The following is a 19,171-nucleotide window of genomic DNA, read 5'->3' as shown; positions in this document are numbered from 1 at the left end:
AATTAGTTTCCAAGTAATCATTTGCAGCACTGTTTCAGGAAGGTAAATTTTTGAACAAGGTTTGAGGGATGAACGTGAACTAAAATGAAATCTCCGTAAGTGGAAAAGATGAATCCCTGATACTCAAATGTTGAGCTGAAAAGATAACTGAGTTTGACTGCAATTGTGTTTAAGAAAGAATTGTCTTCTGTAAAACAATGCAGTTAAACAGAACAATTTTTCTGTGCAGACTTGTAATCTTTAGTTAACATTGACTATATTGTAACTGTCTTGTGAATACAAAACACTATTATGTTCTACAGATTGTAAATTTTGTTTAAATTGATTTGTTTTCTCTTAGGGCTTAGGAAAAACAATTCAAGCTATTGCATTTCTAGCATATCTCTACCAAGAGGGCAATAGGGGTCCCCATTTGATAGTTGTGCCAGCTTCAACGTTAGGTAAGTTACAAGCTTCAAAATTATTTGTTTGTTTAAAAAAAAAAAATCAGGGACAGACTGTGAAACAAAAATAATTTTGTGAAAGAAAACTTAATTTTGTTATGGTTATATTCAACTGCTTAAGTAATTTCAATTGGAATGCAAACCATACTGAAGGTATGCTTGGTCTGTTTTTTAAAATGCTCTGTATGCTTCACAAAAAATAAAGCTGCTTGTTACAATTTGAACTTGTTTAGCAAATTAGGGTTTTTTTTTACTTATTGGCTGAAATTCCTGGTCTCTAGGCTGTACTTAGGATCAGGTTTCATGGCATTTGAGACATCGAGTCGTCCTTGAGAGTCTTTGAGACATTGAGTCATTTTTTTCCTGTTTGCTGCACAGAATCTGTCAAACAGATCAAAATCCTAAAATAATGAGGCTGACTGTCTTTTAATTGTGTGTTTTAATTGTTTAATGACCTCAGTTGAAAGCGGGAAGAATATGGTGGAATAAAATAAGTCAGCGAAGATGATGTGTTGGAGCAGAAACTAGTTCTCTGTGGAGTTAGATTTGGTTTCCTTGAATGATTATAGAAAGGAGAAAGTAGCAAGTTTAAATTAGAAAGAAAATGCTGCTTTTGATATAAAATACTACTTTGGGCTTCAAAAATTTCTCTTGCATCAGAAAAACTTCAATTTTTTCAATGTCAGTTTGAAATTTTCGGTGTTCTTTTAAAATCCACTAGAACCCATCTTTTTAAATAACTCTTTAAGACCCGAGGTGTCCCTAAAGGTGTAAACAAAGGTGCTTTTGCGAAGTGACTCGTAGAAGGCTCAAGAGTTGTAGTGCCAGGTTGGCCCAAGCCATCCAGCACGGAGATGCCTGGGAAGTGTGGACTACCTGCAGCTTTCCTGACACTTTCCTGAAGGTCTCAGCCCTGACCTGAGTCCGGTCCAGGTCAAGTGGCATTTACCAGAGACCCCCTACTGCTGTGGTTTGGGGTCATCATTTGTGTTGGCTGTCGGGCAGGTTCCCCTTGGGCATGGTGATGTTGCTGTGCTGGCTGCGCACCTGGAGCTGGGTCGAGTTATCAGGCTTCCTTGCCAAATCCCAGAGGCACTGTCTCTCCTTATGAAATGCTTCTGGATGCAAGTACTGACAAATGAAGTGATTTTTGTTTTCTGAGAAGTTAACTATCTAGGGAAGAAATCGGGCTGAAAGTGAAGCGTTGTATTATTTTCCATGGTGGTTGCAGACCATGCAGGTTCTATTTCTGTAGGACTTTAAAGTGCGAGCTGGTTAAGCAAGAGTTACTCCAAGCCCATTTGTGGGTTGTTTCATTTCCTTAAATATTGCCAGTTTCCCAGCCTTTAGACAGAAAGTTTCTTAACCTTCAGGAGAGTTTAAAGGGCTTTGCTTTAAAAATCAGATGTTTGGTTTAATGCTGAGGTGTGTCTGAATTTATACAAGATATAATAAAGTATAATTGACTTGGATTTTATTTTAATGATGTCTTACAGATAACTGGATAAGGGAAGTTCACCTGTGGTGTCCTGAATTGAACGTCCTTTTTTACTATGGTGAGGAACGTAATTTAGAAATGAACCCAATAGTACAGTTGCTTGCACAGTCAACCTAGGAAAACATGAATTTCTCATGGAAGTGTTGTTTCAAGACAGTTGTTTAAATGCATGTTTACTGCTGACTGTATTTCTCTGTACTGTCTTAATTTTTATATGTATATAACTTATATACAAGTAGTTGTGCTCACATTATGCCTTGTCCTTTGATAGGATCCCAAGAAGATCGGAAGCATCTCAGGGTGGACATTAATAATAAAGTTGTCGATTTCAATGTGATTATAACTACGTAAGTACAGTAATTCAACAAGTGAGATTCAGTTGGCTACTACTGACCTCTAGTGGTAAAACAAAACGAAATTTGAATTTCGGTGAGGTGGGAACTTTTTGTGCAGTGGTTAACTAGAATTTTTTTAATGCTGTATCAGATACCATTCAATGCCTGCTTTATAGACTATGTATCTCTCTTAACTAATAAATGGATACATATTACTTTGTAATAGATTTACACAGGGTTTTTGGAAAGCTTATGGAGAGCTTATCAAGTAAACTGTAATTATTTGCCAGTGGTAAACTGTTATGGTTGGTTACTTGTAGGCAGTTTGACATCATGCCCCTCGAGTATTCTGTCATATACGTTGTCATGTATTTTGACTTTTATGATATCTTTCCCTGACAGATACAACTGTGCAATTAGCAGCTCAGATGATCGAGGACTGTTTCGCAGATTGAAGCTTAACTATGCAATTTTTGATGAAGGTCATATGCTCAAGAACATGAGCTCTGTACGCTACCAGCACCTTATGACAATTAATGTAAGAGGTTTAGTTATTGTTGGGTTAGGGGGGACAACACTGTCTTTTCCATTTTGTAGTTACAGGCTGGGGGGAAAATGGAATATTAAGTGTAAAGTTCACATATACATAATGTTCCAGAAACTACAGTATGCCAGTGGATATGTGTTGGTGTGCTCTTAGGAGTGGATCCTGCATTGTGAACTCTTTCAGGGAGACAAGGTCCCAAAGAAATGTAATAAATTTCCTATAGCATCGTTGTAATAATGCAATAATTACATTGATGGTAGTAGTTCGGTTTCACTATTAACCAATTTTCCAGTTTTATCCCACAGTAGTAAAGGCTGTAAAAATGCTATTCTGATGACTTGTACTGAAACATTGTCGTTTTTAAGGACCTTCTGTGACAGGACTGTGCAAGAAAAGCTAGCTTTAAAGTATTTCTTTCTTACAGCTTGTGGACTGAGTCAGCAGCATTTTGAAAAATTTGAGTACAGCTCTTTCTCTAATCATTGTGACTTATCACTTTAGTATTGGTACAATAATAATATACTTAGGATCAGTTATTGCAACTTATTTTTCAAGATCATATTTTCATCAAAAGCATTTTTAAGATGATCTTTCAGCAGTTAAACTATGACTTGTACTTGCAATTCAAAACTTGTGTGTAAGTACTGCATGACATTAGGAAAATATATGATATGGGAGCATCAATTAGCACATTAATTTAAAAAAAACCAACCAAACAACAAGAACCCTAGTAGAGACAGGGAGGCTTTTCTTACTTCTGGATTAGGCTTCTTGAATAGTTTTAAATTGATATGTGCTCAGTTGCCTACAGATCTGGAAACCATTTTGTTGACTTAAACAGCAAATTATTCCATGAGATCTAAATATATTTTAAGTTTACATAATTATAATTTAAACCAAGCTCATTTTCTCAGTTCTCCATAGCTGTGTTTCTGCCAATATTAATTTTTAACCTGTTCGACTAATGTTTCTCGTTGCTGTTTTCCACTTGGGACAAATAGGCAAAGAATCGCTTACTGCTAACGGGGACTCCAGTTCAAAATAATCTGTTGGAATTGATGTCCCTCTTGAATTTTGTCATGCCACATATGTTCAGCAGTAGCACAAGTGAAATCCGAAGGATGTTCTCTTCAAAAACAGTAAGTATTGCATATTCTCTTCTTGAAAATGATTATTTTTTTTGCAAGAACACTGCTGTTGCTGCATAACTTCTGTTTTCTGTAGTTGATGGAAACAGGTAATCTGATTATGAAAATGAAACAATGAAATAAACCATTTAAAGTAAAAATGTGTCATAATAGGATATCTCAGAATACTAATGGTCCTGTTAGATCTGTCTGTTCCGGCTGGGGTCTTCATCAAGTTAGAATGGTTATGGCAGTGTTATTACAGCTGAAAACTTCACACTGTAATTGAATTCTTGCAATATGTTCCTTAGAAGAGTGCTGAAGAACAAAGCATATATGAAAAGGAGAGGATTGCACATGCAAAGCAGATAATAAAACCATTCATCCTGAGAAGAGTAAAAGATGAGGTAATGTTTTATCTTTAAAAAGAATGGCTTGATATTATCAAAAAGCCCGATGATCTTTGAGACCAACAGTAAAATTTAATGTCAAACTTTGTTAGTGTTAGTTTTACCTGTTTAGGAAGAGCAAGAAACTTGAGATGTCTTTCATCTTTCAGGAGTTTGCAAGTAAAAATGTGACCTGCTGCAGCTTTGGGTTTTGATGTTCATTATTAGCTGACTATTTACAACTGGGAATTTTAGTTAGGAAAGATTACTGAAAGATGATTCGGTGTGCTGCTACGTGATGAGAATTGAGAAATCCTCCACATGAACCACAAAAATATATATGACTTTATAGTAATGACGTTTTATTTTAACTGAAAGGATTAAGGCAGTGAATGTGCATGTATGTATTTGTGCATATGTATGACTAGAAATGTGTGTTTTGTTTTGCTATCAAAACGTTTGTTTTTCATTCTAAAATCCCAAACCTATTTAAATTCTTCTATTTAGAATTGTGTATATAAAAGAAAGGGAAAATTAATAGTGATCAAAAAAAGTTTCTGTGCAGTTGCGTACTTAGTAGTCATTGGCTTGAAGGGCCAATTTTAATCTCTGATTAACATGAGTGTAGGTTCCAGGTATTGCATGTGTTATTATTTCATGCAGTTTTGGAGTGTGCAGACGATGTTACTTGCTGGGGGAGTGATGTATAATCTAAAACAAGTTCTGAGGTTGTAAGTCGAACTGCCAACTCAGCAAAGCTGCAGCTGATGAAAGGAGTTGGGATGGGGAGAATGAATAGAGTAGCTTAAAGGCAGGTTTGTAAGGTAGGACAGAATAACTGACCATTCACTACAGTACAGTTTTTAGCTGGTATGTTTTTATTTTGTCAGGTCCTTAAACAACTACCTCCCAAAAAAGATCTCATTGAATTATGTGCCATGTCTGAGAAACAGGAACAACTGTACTGTGATCTCTTAAACAAGCTCAAGAAAACTATTAACAGTAATGGTATGTGAAGGTCTCGTTTCCTTTTGATGGATTTTTTTTTTTCCATGCCCAGGCATATTTCAAATGTGAATACAAAGCCCTTGCTTTGTAGAAATGTCTAACACTCGTAATCTGATGATACCCTTTCTATGAATTTTTCCGAAGTTCAGGTAATAGGTGAAATGTCAAATTCAGTCCTAATAATAGTTCTCCTAATAATAGTCCTAATAAAGCTCTCCTGAGAGATAAAGATGCGTCATTGAGGCATCTGTGTATTACTTCTGAATACGCCTTATTTCTTTGTTTACAGAGAAAAACTCTGATATGGGAAATGTAATGATGCAACTTAGAAAAATGGCTAATCACCCTCTCTTGCACCGTCAATATTACACAACTGACAAGCTCAGGACAATGTCCAGGCTTATGCTCAAGGTAAGCTGATGAGATTCAGAAGCAATCCTTAATTTCTCAGACTTCCTAATGCTACTTAAATAGTTGGGTTTTTTTATTGTCAGTCCTCTGGTCAAAAGTGTGTCTTGCAAAACTTAATTCATTGTTGCTGCTTTTAATTTCTCTGCATCTATCCAGTGCTCTAATCAAGCTCTGTATGTGTTTAACACTGATTTTTATTTTTTTTTGTGTGTGTCATATTAGAACAGAGAGAACAGTTGTGGGACTACAGTCATCTCCTTTTCATTAGCTCCCCCTTAACACCTCTTCCCTCCACCCCAAAATTTAAAACTGAAGTACTTATGAAAAAAGTCCTGGCTGGGTACTTGATCAGTAGTACTTTCTGAGTAGCAAGAAATCTAGGCCGTACAGAACTAAAATAGGGAAGGCATAAGCATTGAACTGTTGAAGATGATTGTTTGGGTGTTTTTTGTAATTTGGCTGGGGTTAATGCCTGTGGAGTTTGGGGAAAATTGTTGCTTCTTTCTAAAGTATAAAAAGAATCTGAATGTGCAGCACACGCTCTAAGAAGGTTGCAGCTGGCTTTGAATCTCTGCAGCTTTGTTTTAAAATAAAGCCAGTCAAGGCTGGGGGGAAGGGAAGAAGTCACTCATTGGTTTATGAAGGATTTTTGTCCCTTTTTATTCCTACTCATACCATTGTACTCTCCAGATGTGGCATTTCTTTTCCTCTTTCTTCCAGGCATGACATCCCTCTACCCACCCTACATCTTGGGCTGGGCTTCCCATGTCTTCTACCATCTATCCAAGGATTGGACCTCCCTTTTAGGGAATGTGTCTTCAGGGGAAGAGGTCTGATACGGGGGTAAAAGGTCATAGGGCTTGATGGGAACTAGGTAATTGCTATGGAGGTTGAGCATATACTTAGTTTTTGGTAGTACAAGTTCTTGTAAAAGCTAAATTGCAAAGTAATGATCCTCTACTATAAACCTGGGGTTGCAGAGTTCATCTTTTGTTGCTTGCATGAGCCACGCTCTGGCATTTGTCCATGTCTAGTTGTGTTACTTTGTTCTTTCAGAAATTTTGGATGTTACTGTGTGGTGGCTTTGTTTTTTCACGTCTGTCTGGTGAGACTGTGTATTGCATTATTTCCCTTCTTTTTTGCTAACAGGAGCCCACACATTGTGATGCTAACCCTGACCTTATCTTTGAAGATATGACAGTGATGACAGATTTTGAGCTGCATTTGCTTTGTAAGCAATATTCTAATGTCAGTGACTTCAAGTTAGACATGGATCAGATCTTGGATTCTGGGAAATTTAGAGCACTGGAACGCATCCTCTCTGACCTTAAAGAGAAGGTTGGTACTACAGATGGCTGAAACATCTTTTCCTGCCCATTTGAAGGGTGGCTCTAAATTACTGGTTATATTAACATCTGCTAACTGTATATGCAACCCAGTTGCTTCTCTGTGGAGTATTACAACGTGATTTAGTGCTTGTGCAGTATTGCAAAGCAATACTTACAGCTTCTAATGTGCAGTCCTGCCTACACATGTCACTTCAGAGACAGCTGAAATAAGCGTTCCCATTTTTCCAAGTTTCAGAATATTCATCCTGAGCTCACACTACTTTCGCAATCTGCGGAGGGTCACTATCATTTTCATAGCTCATGAACTCTGACCGTCTTTTGGCAATACAGTCTTATGACTGTATTGCATTAGAATAATCATGGATGTGTTAAGCCAGTGTAAAGGTGAGAGGAGGTCACTGCTTTGAGTCATAGATTCAAACTGGTTTATTTTACAAATCAGTATATACCATAGTACTTCAGAGTATCCTGAATTTGCACAAGGATGTGCTGTGCATCTGTTCGATTATTTCAGACAACAGAGTGCTGTCGCTCTACAATACGGAAAATATCTTAAATTTAAGTTTTTAATGAAATTTTTCTTAATGTTTATAGGTAGAGTAGATCTGTCATTTATGCATTTGACATGTGATTTCTAGATTGCTTGAGGCACCCAAGTACACAAAGTAACTGAAAAATTAGTGCGCTGAGAAAAGGTGGGTTAATGCAGCAGAGATACTGGATACCTCATCTTCAGTGACAATCAGTCCTGACTTGATGAATTTCAGTTTAGTCTTTAGTTTGGAAAATAGAGACTGAGTCAAAGTAAAATCACTTATTTGCATCAATGAAATATTTGTGTAGTTTGTTATTTGTAATTGAAGTGTTCTAAAACTTTTGTTTTGCATTGTCATTTCCAGGGTGACAGAGTTGTATTGTTTAGCCAGTTTACTATGATGTTGGATATCTTGGAAGTTTTCCTAAAGCATTGGCAACACAAATATATTAGGTTGGATGGAAAAACACAGATTTCTGATCGGTATGTGACATTTTTTCTGAAGATGAGAGAGGAGAAAATGGATGTATGCATGGGGGGGCGGGGGGAGGTGACTTAAAACCCTTACCTTTGTTTTCCAATGTCTGTGGTCAGTGGGCATTGACTATAGAAGGGGTTTGATGTTGGATTTCAGATAGCCTTAGTAAGGATGAGGCTGAAAGGTGAGTTTCAGATGTTTGGATTACAGTCTTAGCTATCGTAATGGAAAACTTTTTTTTTCAGCAGTTTGTGGTGTGTGTGATTTGCTTGTGTGTCGGCATACTTCAGAAAAAGCTGACCTGTAGATATTCCTTGGAAGTATAGTATGCTATATCCATGTTACAATAGGCAGATAAGCCCATTTGCTTCTCTAGGGCAAACCGTTTACTCTGTCCTTCACAACTGAAAATGTTGCAATGCTTTTCTTATATTTGACCTGTGCTGGTTTTCTGCTGTTTCTTGTTACATTATTTATTTTTTTTTTACCTTTTCCTTAGATGCTCTTTCTTTTGCTTCAAAAAGCTGTCATTCTTGCTGTGGTATTACTCCTCGTTAAAGCTGAAATCTGTTACTTCCCTTGTATAAGCAATTAGTACAGAAGACAGTCATGAAGCTAAATCCCTCCTTCCCCTCTGCCACTCCATTTTTTTCATGTTCTTCACTCTTCCCTCATCCTCCAGCTTGCCCTTTGTATTCTGTGATCATCCAAAATTGTTTTCCAAGCCTCTCTTCATTCGTTCCTCCGATGACAGATCAATAGCATGTTCCTCTGGTCGCCGCCAAGGCCTGTTGGTACCCTTTTTCCTTCTCCATAATGTCTGTACTCTTGAGCTGCTTTGCAATGCCACTGTCCTCCCTTTCAAAAGATCATCATCCGGATTTCTGTATTCAACTCTGGAACCAGTATAGTGTTTTCTCTAAGGCCTAATGAGTGTTTTCTTGTATTCTGCAGGATACATCTAATAGATCAGTTCAATACAGATATGGGTATATTTGTGTTCCTCTTGTCAACCAAAGCTGGTGGCTTAGGAATTAATCTGACCTCAGCAAATGTTGTTATTCTTCATGACATTGATTGCAACCCGTACAATGATAAGCAAGCAGAAGACCGATGCCATAGAGTAGGTCAGACAAGGTAAGTCCTTTTTAATTACAATGCTGTGATTTTTCTTGCAGGCAAGCTCTCAAAGGAAGCTAAGAGAAGGACAATATTTTATGATTAAAAATCCCATTTTAAGCAGAAATGTGCATAAACCAGTTCTCAGTTCTGTGGGAGCTAGGTAACTGAAATTGTCTTAGCCAGAACAAACCTTATTTACATTCTCCTCCTTTTTCCAGTTCTCTATAACTCTCAAATTCTCTGTAATTTGCAAATTTCTAGTATTAGGAACTGTTTCAAGGCAGATCTGAAGTCTTTGGGACTGTTTGGCAAAGCTGTCTCCTCTTAAGGAGATTTCTAAGCTCTGAAGTTGCCCCCCTGTAATAAAGAGTGAAACCATGGACTGTTTGAGAGTCTTCTTTCAGAATAAGCTAACGCGAGAAAGAACATGTTTAATAACTGGTATTTCAACTGTAGTATGGGATGAGGGGGAAGTTGAGTTGATTCTATTAATGGAGGTTTTTGTGACTGCCCCGACTTTGAAGTGGCTGGGAGTGCAGGAGAAAGCAAGTTGGCTGGCAGTGCAGAGCACAGTTGATCCAGACAGGAAAAACTAGAAGCTCTTAGTATTGCCCTTATGTTCATTTCCTCCTTGTTTTAAATGGCTTCCAGCTGAGCAAAGGCATAGCATCCTTCCCTTTTGCACTCATCCAAAGAAACTCTAAAAATGGATTTATCCTATTTTGTGGTTTTCAGAGAAGTAAAAGTCATAAAGCTAATCAGTAAGGGGACTATTGAAGAATCCATGCTCAAAATCAGCCAGCAGAAATTGAAGTTAGAACAAGATATGACTGCGGCAGATTCAGGTAAGTCTCTCGCACATAATGATGTCCACTTAAGAGAATTGAGGTTGCCGCAATATATTATTCTGAAAAACAAGGTTCTTGATGCAGACAAGCCTTGGGGTTTTTTTTGTGTTAAATAAACTAGAAAGATGTGTTTGTGCTGATCACTGTTTGGTTTGACAGGACGTGCCCTCTGAGTCTGACCCACGAATCAATGACAGACTCCTACAAGTAGAGGATTCTGTAAAATTTCAGAGATCTAGACTTTTATCTGTTTATGTGAAGTATTTTGAGCTGTACTAACGCTTGTTTTTATTCCTCAGGAGAAGAAGGAACCATTCCAGCAGATATAGCCACACTATTAAAAGCTTCGTTAGGTCTCTAAAATGTAAATATGTTGTGGAATTCAAGAAGGAAAGGTGATGTTGTACCCCAAGGACTTTTACGTTACTGCTGACCATGAGTTTTATGAACATTTATAACTTTTTGTAGTTCTTTTATTGTATTCCTCATGGTATTGAAAATTTTTAACACCGATAGCATTCTTTTGATGCTTAAAAACATAAGTGGCCCAAATGTGCCAACATCAGTTGATGAATAAATTTTATTTTACAGATCACTTTTCAAAACGGGGGACCTAAGTAGTAATTGTTTTAACAAATCTGCTACTGCTTAAGATTTGTCAGTATTTTTGTAATTATTTCTACCTCCAAATATATATATATAAACTGTCTGTTTCACTGGATTACGCGTGTAGATTTTTTTATATGTGCCTTATTTGACAATGCTCGAGTCTGTTTCTGCTTGTTTTGGTTCATTTGGTGTACCGTACTGGTTTTGTATCAACTTGTTCCAATAAAATTCCATAGATTAACAAAATGTTTTCATTTTGTGGTTATTTGGGGGTGGGTGGGAGTGCTGATAACTTGCATGTTATAAATCAGATAGGAGGCTTTCAAACTAGATGAAATGTTCCATTTGAATTGACTTGACTTTATCCAACAGCAGTTAGTTACTAATGTTTCATTATACTCTAATCAAGGTTGTATTATGATATTGATGATAAAAACAGAATTCTTGCCAAATGAAACTTTTTACCAGGCTGTAATTTTTTTTGTCAATCCTTGGTGTAGATACCAGAGCTGCGCTCTAAGTGCCCTAACCACACAGCTTATGTCTTGCTCTCTTCTTGAAGTCTCAGCGAATTTTGAATTCATCTCAGGGGAACAAAGAGCTTCAGTGCTACCAATGAGGTGTGCTATCACCTGAAGCTTGTCATCTGCTGGCAAGGATGGGATTTGAGGAGGCAGGAGAGGAGGATGCCCATTTCCTTGGACAGAGGAAAAGACTGAAATTTGGTCTTATGAACTCAGAGGAGTTAAAATTCAGACAGCTGCTTTTTTAGAAGCTGGGGGAAGGCAAAGTATAGGGAAGTCCTTATTGCCCCTGCCCTCTCTTAAAGCTTCAGTTGCTCTGTGCAGAGCTCCACAAAACTGGACCACGCTGAATCTCTGAGGTCTGCATTCTAGAATTCACTCTGGTTTGCAATATGGGGTTGCTAGTTAGTTACCGCTTTTCTGTATGTGCTTATAACAGTGAGAAGATGCGTTTTGCATCTTTTGAAAGAACTTAGTTTTATATGAAGAGTAGGGAAGAGGAGCTGGATTCCATGGTTGCTCAGTATTTCAGCCTGTCTTTGGATACTGCTAGTGATCAGTCAGGTGATCTATGAGGCGGGCATCTGGGTTTTTGGGTTTTTTTGTTTGGTTATGGCTGTGGGCATTTTTCCAACTGCCCATGCATTCTGCAAGTATAGAATGTGTGGAAAATGAAAGCTTTTAAAAATATTTTCACAGTTTGAACTTGTCTTGGTTTGAGCGACACAGGACTAATTTCTAATGCTTGAGAAAACTGCACTTTTACAAAACTCTAGTGTCTGAATTTGTGAAAATACTTACTTGATAGCCAGCTATGGTGGGTGGGTTTCAAGGTCTCAGTGTTTCTGAGCTTGCCAGGTGCAGGGACGAGGAGGAGTGAGACCTGAGCACTTGACCCAAGCTGGCCAAGAGGGTTGTTTCATACCATGAACATCACATTCACTATAAATTAGAAAGTTTGCTGAGAAGTGCTCTCTCTCTCTCTCCCTTAATGGTAGCAATCCTGAGAACTTGTTGTCCCAGTGCTGGACCCCTGAGCCCTTCCCTTCCTCCCAATGCCGTAGCACTCACAGTGTCCCACATTTGCTGCCCACTGCTGGGAGGGCACAGCTTCCTACTGGTAGAATTGGCTGAGTATAATCCTCGTATATTTTATATTGGTGTAGGGATCAATATTGGTTCTTTAGTGCTATTAATGTTAGTTATCTAGTCTTTTGCTATTACATTTGTTTATATTTCAACCCCCAGGTTTCCTGGTTTTTTCCCCAATTCCCTTTCCCAGGTGGGGAGGGATCATTGGGTGATAGAGTAATTGTCTAAACAGCAATAAACTGTTGTGGGTTTTCTCAAACCATAACAGAACCAAACTTCACTTGGCTATTACTAGAAATCTTCTGTGGCTCTATGTTCCAAAATGCGCAGCTGAAATAGTGTGAATATCTGGGAGTGTCAGCTCTGCTGCCCTGGTGTAAGGCAGAAGGATAAGAGTCAGTTTGTCTGCTGTGCTGCTTTCTTGGACTAAATAGTGGGATTTAACGGACAACCACAAATGTTTAGATGCTGCAATTAATTAGTCTGTTTCAACTGAGCGTGGTCCTAGCCAAACTCTTATCCCATTGTATTTGGATGTTCTCGCCAGTTTGCTTCAAATGTGAAATGAAATAAAATGCCTGCCTTATAGGGTGGTTTGTGTGGTGTTTTGGTTTGGTCTGTGTATGTAATCAGTTAATGTAGTCTGGCTGAGCAGTTGGTTACTCCTTAAACAATCACATCCCTCGACCCTTGGGGTCAGTATCTGTCTTTAAGCGCTATGAAGCTCATGTGTTTCTGGTTTTTTTTGTTTATTCTAACTGTTTCTATCCTCTTTAATTGGGAGTCTTAAGAGATTGTAGAGTCACCATCCTTGGAGATATTCAGAAGTTATCTGGACACAGTCCTGGGCAGCTGGCTTTAGGTGGCACTGCTTGAGCCAGCAGGTTTGGACCAGATGACATTCAGAGGTCCCTTGAACCTCAACTATTTTGTGATTCTGTGTCTCTGGTTGGGAAAGATGTACAGAGAAAACAAACAAACAAACAAAAACCCCTATCTGAAGTCTGTTGCTGAAGAAGAGAGGAGAGTGGAAGCTGAAGAAGGAAAAAAATCTGTAGAGCTAGAACAAAGCGTGCAAGGAATTACGAAGCAGGTGGAGATACCATATTGGAATAAGCAAAAGATTGGGCCTTGCTTTCAGTTCTGCCAATACCTGCTTTGTCTCTGAACTGTTAGAGGTTGGTTAGTGTTGGAAATACTTTCCCCAAAGTGGCTATATTCAGCACAGAGGATTACCCAGGTTTGTTGTGGTTTATTTGCTTACACCAGGCAGTGGAGTCCTCTTGCAAGCACTTGTCTCCCCTTGAGTTTGTGTAAACTGCTTGCATCTAAAACTCTCCAAGTTGCTGGGATATCCACCTACCTGATTTCCATAGTTTCAGAAGAACAAACTGGTCAGTTTGTTCTAAACCTGGTTTCCACCCTTGCCACCACCACCCCCCCAGTTTGTGTCTCCTACTTATTGGTGTGCTTATGGATCTGGTGCTGGTGTGGACTCAGCTGGACAGCTACCTCCTTGCCTTTTTTTTTTTCCTTTTTTTTTTCCAATGGTGCAGCAGGAACTTCAAGAGGCTAAAGAAGGTGCTTGAGGAGCTGGAAGTCTGTTGACTAAATGGGTCTTTTTTTTCTTGTCTCTTTTGCGTAGTGTCCTTAGTCTTCCCACACACTCACGCTCTCTGTTAATTAGCTGCCTTTCCTCTAGATTGAAAGTCTACAATAAACAAACTGTTGAGATTGCATCTCTCCAGGAAGGTTTATTCATATCTTCTCCCTTTGAAAGCCCACAGAAGGTTAATTGGGTTGATTAAGCACTTTATTAGTAGTGGGGGGAATGTAGTTGAAACACTTCTCCCTCAGTCTCTACTCTACTAAATCAACTTTTCCGATTCTTTCTTAGAAATGGGTAGAAGTGGTAGATTTTGATTTGGTGCAGCATACCCATCCGAAAGTAATTTAAACGATTCTAACATTAATAACTTAGGATGCTTGTCATGTTGAAAACTAAAACATGCATTTGTTTTTTCCAGTCTGAGCAGCTGATCTACATTATTGTCTTTGGTCTTTTCTGAATCCAGGCCGCAATGGCCGGCAGTGCTTGCACTCTGTCCCTGAGAGCCAAAAGCCTGGGGTAGTTGTCTGCCAGGTCAGGTTTACAGGACAGAAGTGTCGTACTGCACACATCCCAGTAGAAATCGGCCCAGGTAACCTGGTGGAAATGGGAGAAGAAGCAGTTAATTTTCTTTGGTAATCTCGGAATCTCAGACTACTGATATTCCCAGCAAACTGCAGAAATGAAACATGAATTGATCTCGTTCTTGTTGGGTTGTTTGGTGTGGATTTTTTTTTAAGTCTATAATTACAGAAGTAGTAATTAGATTGCAATGAAAGGCTTGAGTAAAAACTGGCTAAATAAAGCCCTTGCTACCAATATTATTTACATTATAATATTAATCTTTCCTTCTGAAACTGGGCTGCAGGAAAGTGTTTTAATTAGTTTCCAATCAGTTTAGGTAAAAAAGGGCTTTCTTAGGGCTTTTTTCATATTATCATATAAACTGAGCGGTGATTATAAGCCGAGTTCTAAACAACTCCCATCTCTATTGACTAATACAAAGGCATTTATAATGTTTTGTGTCAACATACTTCTAAACTGGTTTGGCAAATGCAGATCCTGGTCCAGGTTTGCCTCTTTTCTAATGGTATGGAAAATGGTTTTCACTTTACAATTGGGCAACCCACTGTGAATTGGTAAGAACCAAGAATTAAGAGTGGGGAGAGTTGTTTCACGGGCTGACACAAAATCCAGAAATTCAACAATAGTTAATGATTTTATTTTACTGGGAACCCGGTTGGAATGGGAGAAACAAAAATTTAACTTACAGACTTTCCTACCAGCCAGTTCTTATCCCCCAGGAAAGTATCCAAATCTTTCAGTAACTCAGGTGCTTTGTTGGTGAGGATGTCATCAAATGCTTGTTTCTGGGGGAAGAAGGAAACACAAAGATGCACACCCATGTGTAAGCACAGCAGTCAGCAAAATTGAATTTTTGGAGCTTGCTTACTTGTGAAAAAGCAAGCTGAAATGTGAAAAAGGTAACAGTGAACTCATTTGGACTGACCCAAACTTTAGAGTACTCTGTTCTCTTTGGAAGAAGGAAAGTGTTAAAGCCCAAGTCAGGATTAATACAGTGATCAGCAATTATTTAAGCCAAGTAAGGAAAAGCAGAGGTAACTGTCATTTGGGTACATGCAAAGGGGCACTGTAGAATTTAGGAAAGCTGAGGTAATTGTTTCCTGTGAAATGGGTTAGATGGCCAAAACGGGGATCATTCGTGGCTCAGTGAGCCATGGGTTAAGCTAATTGCTCCCTTAATGAACACAGCTCCTGGATGCTGAGACAGGATGTGTGGGGTAAAGCTGCTGCTTTATCAGTGCTAACAGCCACCCAGCTCTGGCAAGACAGGAGCCCTGCCATAGATTTGGGAAGAATCCATCTAAAATGTCTCACAGTCGTTTTTTGGGTTTTTTTTTTTTTTTTGGAGGACTCATTTGGGTGTTATGTTTTCTACAGTACAGTCTTTCGGATTTCCAGAATCCCTTAAGCTCAGCTTTCCCTGCTCTCAGTCAGATGTGGGCCAGTTATCTTTCCTTACCAGCCCTTCTGGTGTGAGGTGTGGAACCTAGGTTGTGAACTTTTGCTGGGTTTATCTTTGGTCTTTTCTGTTAGCAGGTTATTCTCCTTTTGTTGTCTCCACAGCACGGAGATTTGAGGTGCTGAAAATGTTTTTGAAGGCTGAAGTCTGCGCTTGAAGGATGCGGGCCTTATTATTTGTATGTTAATGGCTGAGGGATGAGGTTGCGTATGGTGGTGGCTCTCTGCTAGCTGTTCCCCACAGCAGAGAATTTTAAGGCTGCTTTTGAAGAGTTAGCAGTTTCCTTTGGAGGGGGAAACTGTTTCTGGTTTTCTGTTCTTGCTTGCGTGGAAGCAATTGAAATTGCAAATTGCTGTGATCATCTGGTCGGACCCGTGTGGCACAGTTTGTGCAGTTAATGTCTTTGGCCTAACGTTGGAGGAACACACTCAGGCTTGGTTAAATATGCACTGCTATACAGGAAGGGAATTAGTTCAGCAGCTCTTAAAATCAGGCTAATTAAAAAAAAAAAAAAAGATTAGAAGAGGCAGCAGCCTAAATGGTCCAAAAAATGCAGGCTGAAATAAACCCAGTATTTCTGCAGACATGTTTGAAGATTTGACATAATTTTTTGCTGTCTGTCTTATAACGGAATGTTTTGACTGCAAGTAACAGCCAGAAGTTTGTAGTCCAGAAATTTCATATTTGTACCCTGTGCTGTGGCATTTCCCATTTTTTTTTTTTAAGGTAATTTCCCCTACCCCCTTGCAAAAAAAAAAAAAAAAAACCACAACCAAACTTCAAACTATTGTGTGATCATAAACGCAGTCAACCTGCGAAGCTGATTGTGACCTGGGGATGTGACCAGGATCCACTTTCTGGAGTGGCACAACTTACTTGTCTCAACCCTGGAGCTCTTCAGCAATGCATAACAAAGCTGTTGCAACACCAGCTTTTTTTTTTTTTGTGGGGGCACCAGCTTTTTTTTTTTTTGTGGGGGTGGAGGGTGAAGGGAGAGCCTGGCGCAGAGGGAGCTTCCATGGACAGCTTCCACCTCTGCTCCCTTTACCTTGTTTTCCGCTTGCTATGCAGCGTAACACATCCTTTTGTTTTTCTCTGAGGGATCTGTGTTCCTCTAATCACTTGACAGGAAGCTTTCTGACTTATCTGCTTCACTGGGTGTAAATTAGTTAAATCTGGCCTGGTGAAACCATGAGACTCCACTTCTACCACAAGGTGGTGGCAGTGGACCCGGGAAAAGAGATTGAGAACTGCTAAGAGTGAGAAAAAACGTTTGCGATTTCCAGAAACTAAGTTTCTCGATCTTCCTTGGCCCCAAAACACTCCCTTGCATGCATACGTGCGTACAGGCATATAAGGGTTGCTTGTGAATGCTCTTCCCTTTTAAATTAATCACTGGTGACATGATCTGGGTCCTTATTTTGAAGAAGTGCTTGGGTACAAGCTGGGATGCACGCAGGCGTTATCATGGGAGTTTCCCTGTAAAGGAGTAGCAGTACTGTGGCAACAGTGCTGCTTCTACACTCGCACATTACCAAGAGCACGGCTGTTCCTAAATGATTGAAAAATTGTGAGTCAACCTCCCCTCCCCAAATGAGGAAACTTCAGGAAATCACTAGGAGATTAAGCAATTCACTTTTTTTTTTTTTTTTAAATCCTAAGACCTCCAAATACACTTTCAAATTTTTCCCCTGCAAGACTTCAGAGCGCTTTCATATCTTTTCATTACTTATTACTGGTTTTGGTCAACATTTTGTACCCTGTGGTTTCTGTAATAAGATGTCCTAGCCTGTCTGAAACGTTACCTTTGAATAAATGGAAGGTGGCTGCACTGGCAGTTAATGGTGAGAGAGACCTGTTGTTATACTCCCACTTGCCTACAAGGGTCAGGTCATCTGCTTGGGTCAGAGCTGCGTGGAGCTATCAAACCACTGGAGTTAACTCATCCATCACCCTCTTCCCCCAGTAGCTGATCTGCATGCTTGCGTTTGGGGCTCTGATGAGAGGGACTACAAAAAAACCCCAAATGCTGTAGGACTTGCCCATAACTGTGTGTTAAAGTAGCCACGGCAGCGTGTTAGCCTGGTGTCGGTATTTGCAGCAGCACTGCAGAGGACCGAGGTGGGGCCATGGGGGTCTGGAGAGCACAGCCGTGGTGACAGTGAGGGATGCGCTACCTCCCCTCTTCAGCAGCGCCTGCTGTCCTACACCACCCTGGTAATTGAAAGGCGTTTGTCCCTGGCAGCTGTTGCTATTGGAGGTTGATACTTCTTAAAAGCCCAGTAGAAATCAAGATGCGAAAGGGCAAAAGGAAGATGGGATGGAGCTGTTAATCCTGTTCAGTTAGCAAAAAAGAAATTTGCACTTATTGTGTGTGCAACGAGATGCAGGTATTGCACAGTGCTGGCTGGCATGGAAATGTCCTGTCTTTCCCCCTCGAAGAGCAGTTTGAGGTATACACATACAGCATCCTTGATTCAAGGTGAACTAGTGAGGGGTGGCTCATGATGGCCTCATCATTGCTTCTGCCGAGGGTGAAAAAAATCTGGTGAAGGAGGAGGTGGGAGGGAGCAGAAGGCCTTGGCTGGATTAGCCTGGAGGAAGAAGCGCAGAGCTCTTCCAGCTCAGCTTTGCTGGGATGAGGTGATGGACCCAGTTGGTGGCACACAGCAGTTTCTCCAGAGGAGATGCTCAGGTACGGAGTTATAGCTTATGTGCTATCTTTGTTTAAATTAGTGATCATCTTACTCTTATGTCCTGGTTTTTCTCTGCCCAAGGGAACAGCGTCATGAAATCATCTATGGTGTCCACAATGGCGTCAGCTAGTGCCTGTTCCACGGGTGTCTGACCTGCCAGACCTGTGGGAAGCAAACAGATGAAGGGAGGTTAGAGGCAGCATCAGCAGGAGGTTTTGGTGCCCTAAAGGTAAACTCTGTTCTTCGTGAACATTTCCATAAACATACATGCTCTCTAGGGCTTTTCTGATGCTAATAACATGTGTTTGACTCCTTGCATCCAGATGCAATCTCATCTACCTTTGCTTTTTTTCCTCATCCAGCCTCATAGCCATTTGAGGTAGTGAGTTCTTTCCATCAACTGAGCCCATGGCCTGGCTATTGCTTCTTTATTCTTCTCTCTGCTTTCCACCATTCCAGGATGTTCAGTGAGAGTCAGCACTAATTCCTTTCTGTTAATCTTTCCCT

The 19,171-nt window shown here is 39.7% G+C and overlaps 2 protein-coding genes across 2 annotated transcripts in view; one reads left to right on the top strand and one right to left on the bottom strand.

The window, feature by feature from the left end:
* The window catches only part of SMARCAD1 (SWI/SNF-related, matrix-associated actin-dependent regulator of chromatin, subfamily a, containing DEAD/H box 1), a 35,971-nt gene extending 25,033 nt beyond the window's left edge, over window positions 1-10,938 (top strand). Inside the window, exons 10-22 of the mRNA XM_009883009.1 lie at window positions 341-440; window positions 1,940-1,999; window positions 2,213-2,288; window positions 2,679-2,814; window positions 3,825-3,962; window positions 4,262-4,357; window positions 5,230-5,347; window positions 5,637-5,758; window positions 6,908-7,096; window positions 8,007-8,125; window positions 9,075-9,257; window positions 9,978-10,087; window positions 10,390-10,938. Coding sequence (XP_009881311.1) covers window positions 341-440; window positions 1,940-1,999; window positions 2,213-2,288; window positions 2,679-2,814; window positions 3,825-3,962; window positions 4,262-4,357; window positions 5,230-5,347; window positions 5,637-5,758; window positions 6,908-7,096; window positions 8,007-8,125; window positions 9,075-9,257; window positions 9,978-10,087; window positions 10,390-10,451 — 1,509 coding nt within the window. The 3' untranslated portion in view covers window positions 10,452-10,938. The remainder of the gene's footprint in view (window positions 1-340; window positions 441-1,939; window positions 2,000-2,212; window positions 2,289-2,678; window positions 2,815-3,824; window positions 3,963-4,261; window positions 4,358-5,229; window positions 5,348-5,636; window positions 5,759-6,907; window positions 7,097-8,006; window positions 8,126-9,074; window positions 9,258-9,977; window positions 10,088-10,389) is intronic.
* A 3,281-nt stretch (window positions 10,939-14,219) lies between these two features.
* The window catches only part of HPGDS (hematopoietic prostaglandin D synthase), an 18,581-nt gene continuing 13,629 nt past the window's right edge, over window positions 14,220-19,171 (bottom strand). Inside the window, exons 3-5 of the mRNA XM_009882999.1 lie at window positions 18,717-18,826; window positions 15,196-15,294; window positions 14,220-14,521 (exon numbers count right to left, since the gene is read on the bottom strand). Of these exons, the coding sequence (XP_009881301.1) occupies window positions 14,357-14,521; window positions 15,196-15,294; window positions 18,717-18,826 (374 nt within the window). The 3' untranslated portion in view covers window positions 14,220-14,356. The remainder of the gene's footprint in view (window positions 14,522-15,195; window positions 15,295-18,716; window positions 18,827-19,171) is intronic.

The sequence above is a fragment of the Charadrius vociferus genome, unplaced genomic scaffold (genome assembly GCF_000708025.1).
Source record: "Charadrius vociferus isolate BGI_N301 unplaced genomic scaffold, ASM70802v2 scaffold410, whole genome shotgun sequence".
Lineage (NCBI taxonomy): Eukaryota > Metazoa > Chordata > Aves > Charadriiformes > Charadriidae > Charadrius > Charadrius vociferus.
This window is presented reverse-complemented; position numbering and strand designations above follow the sequence as displayed.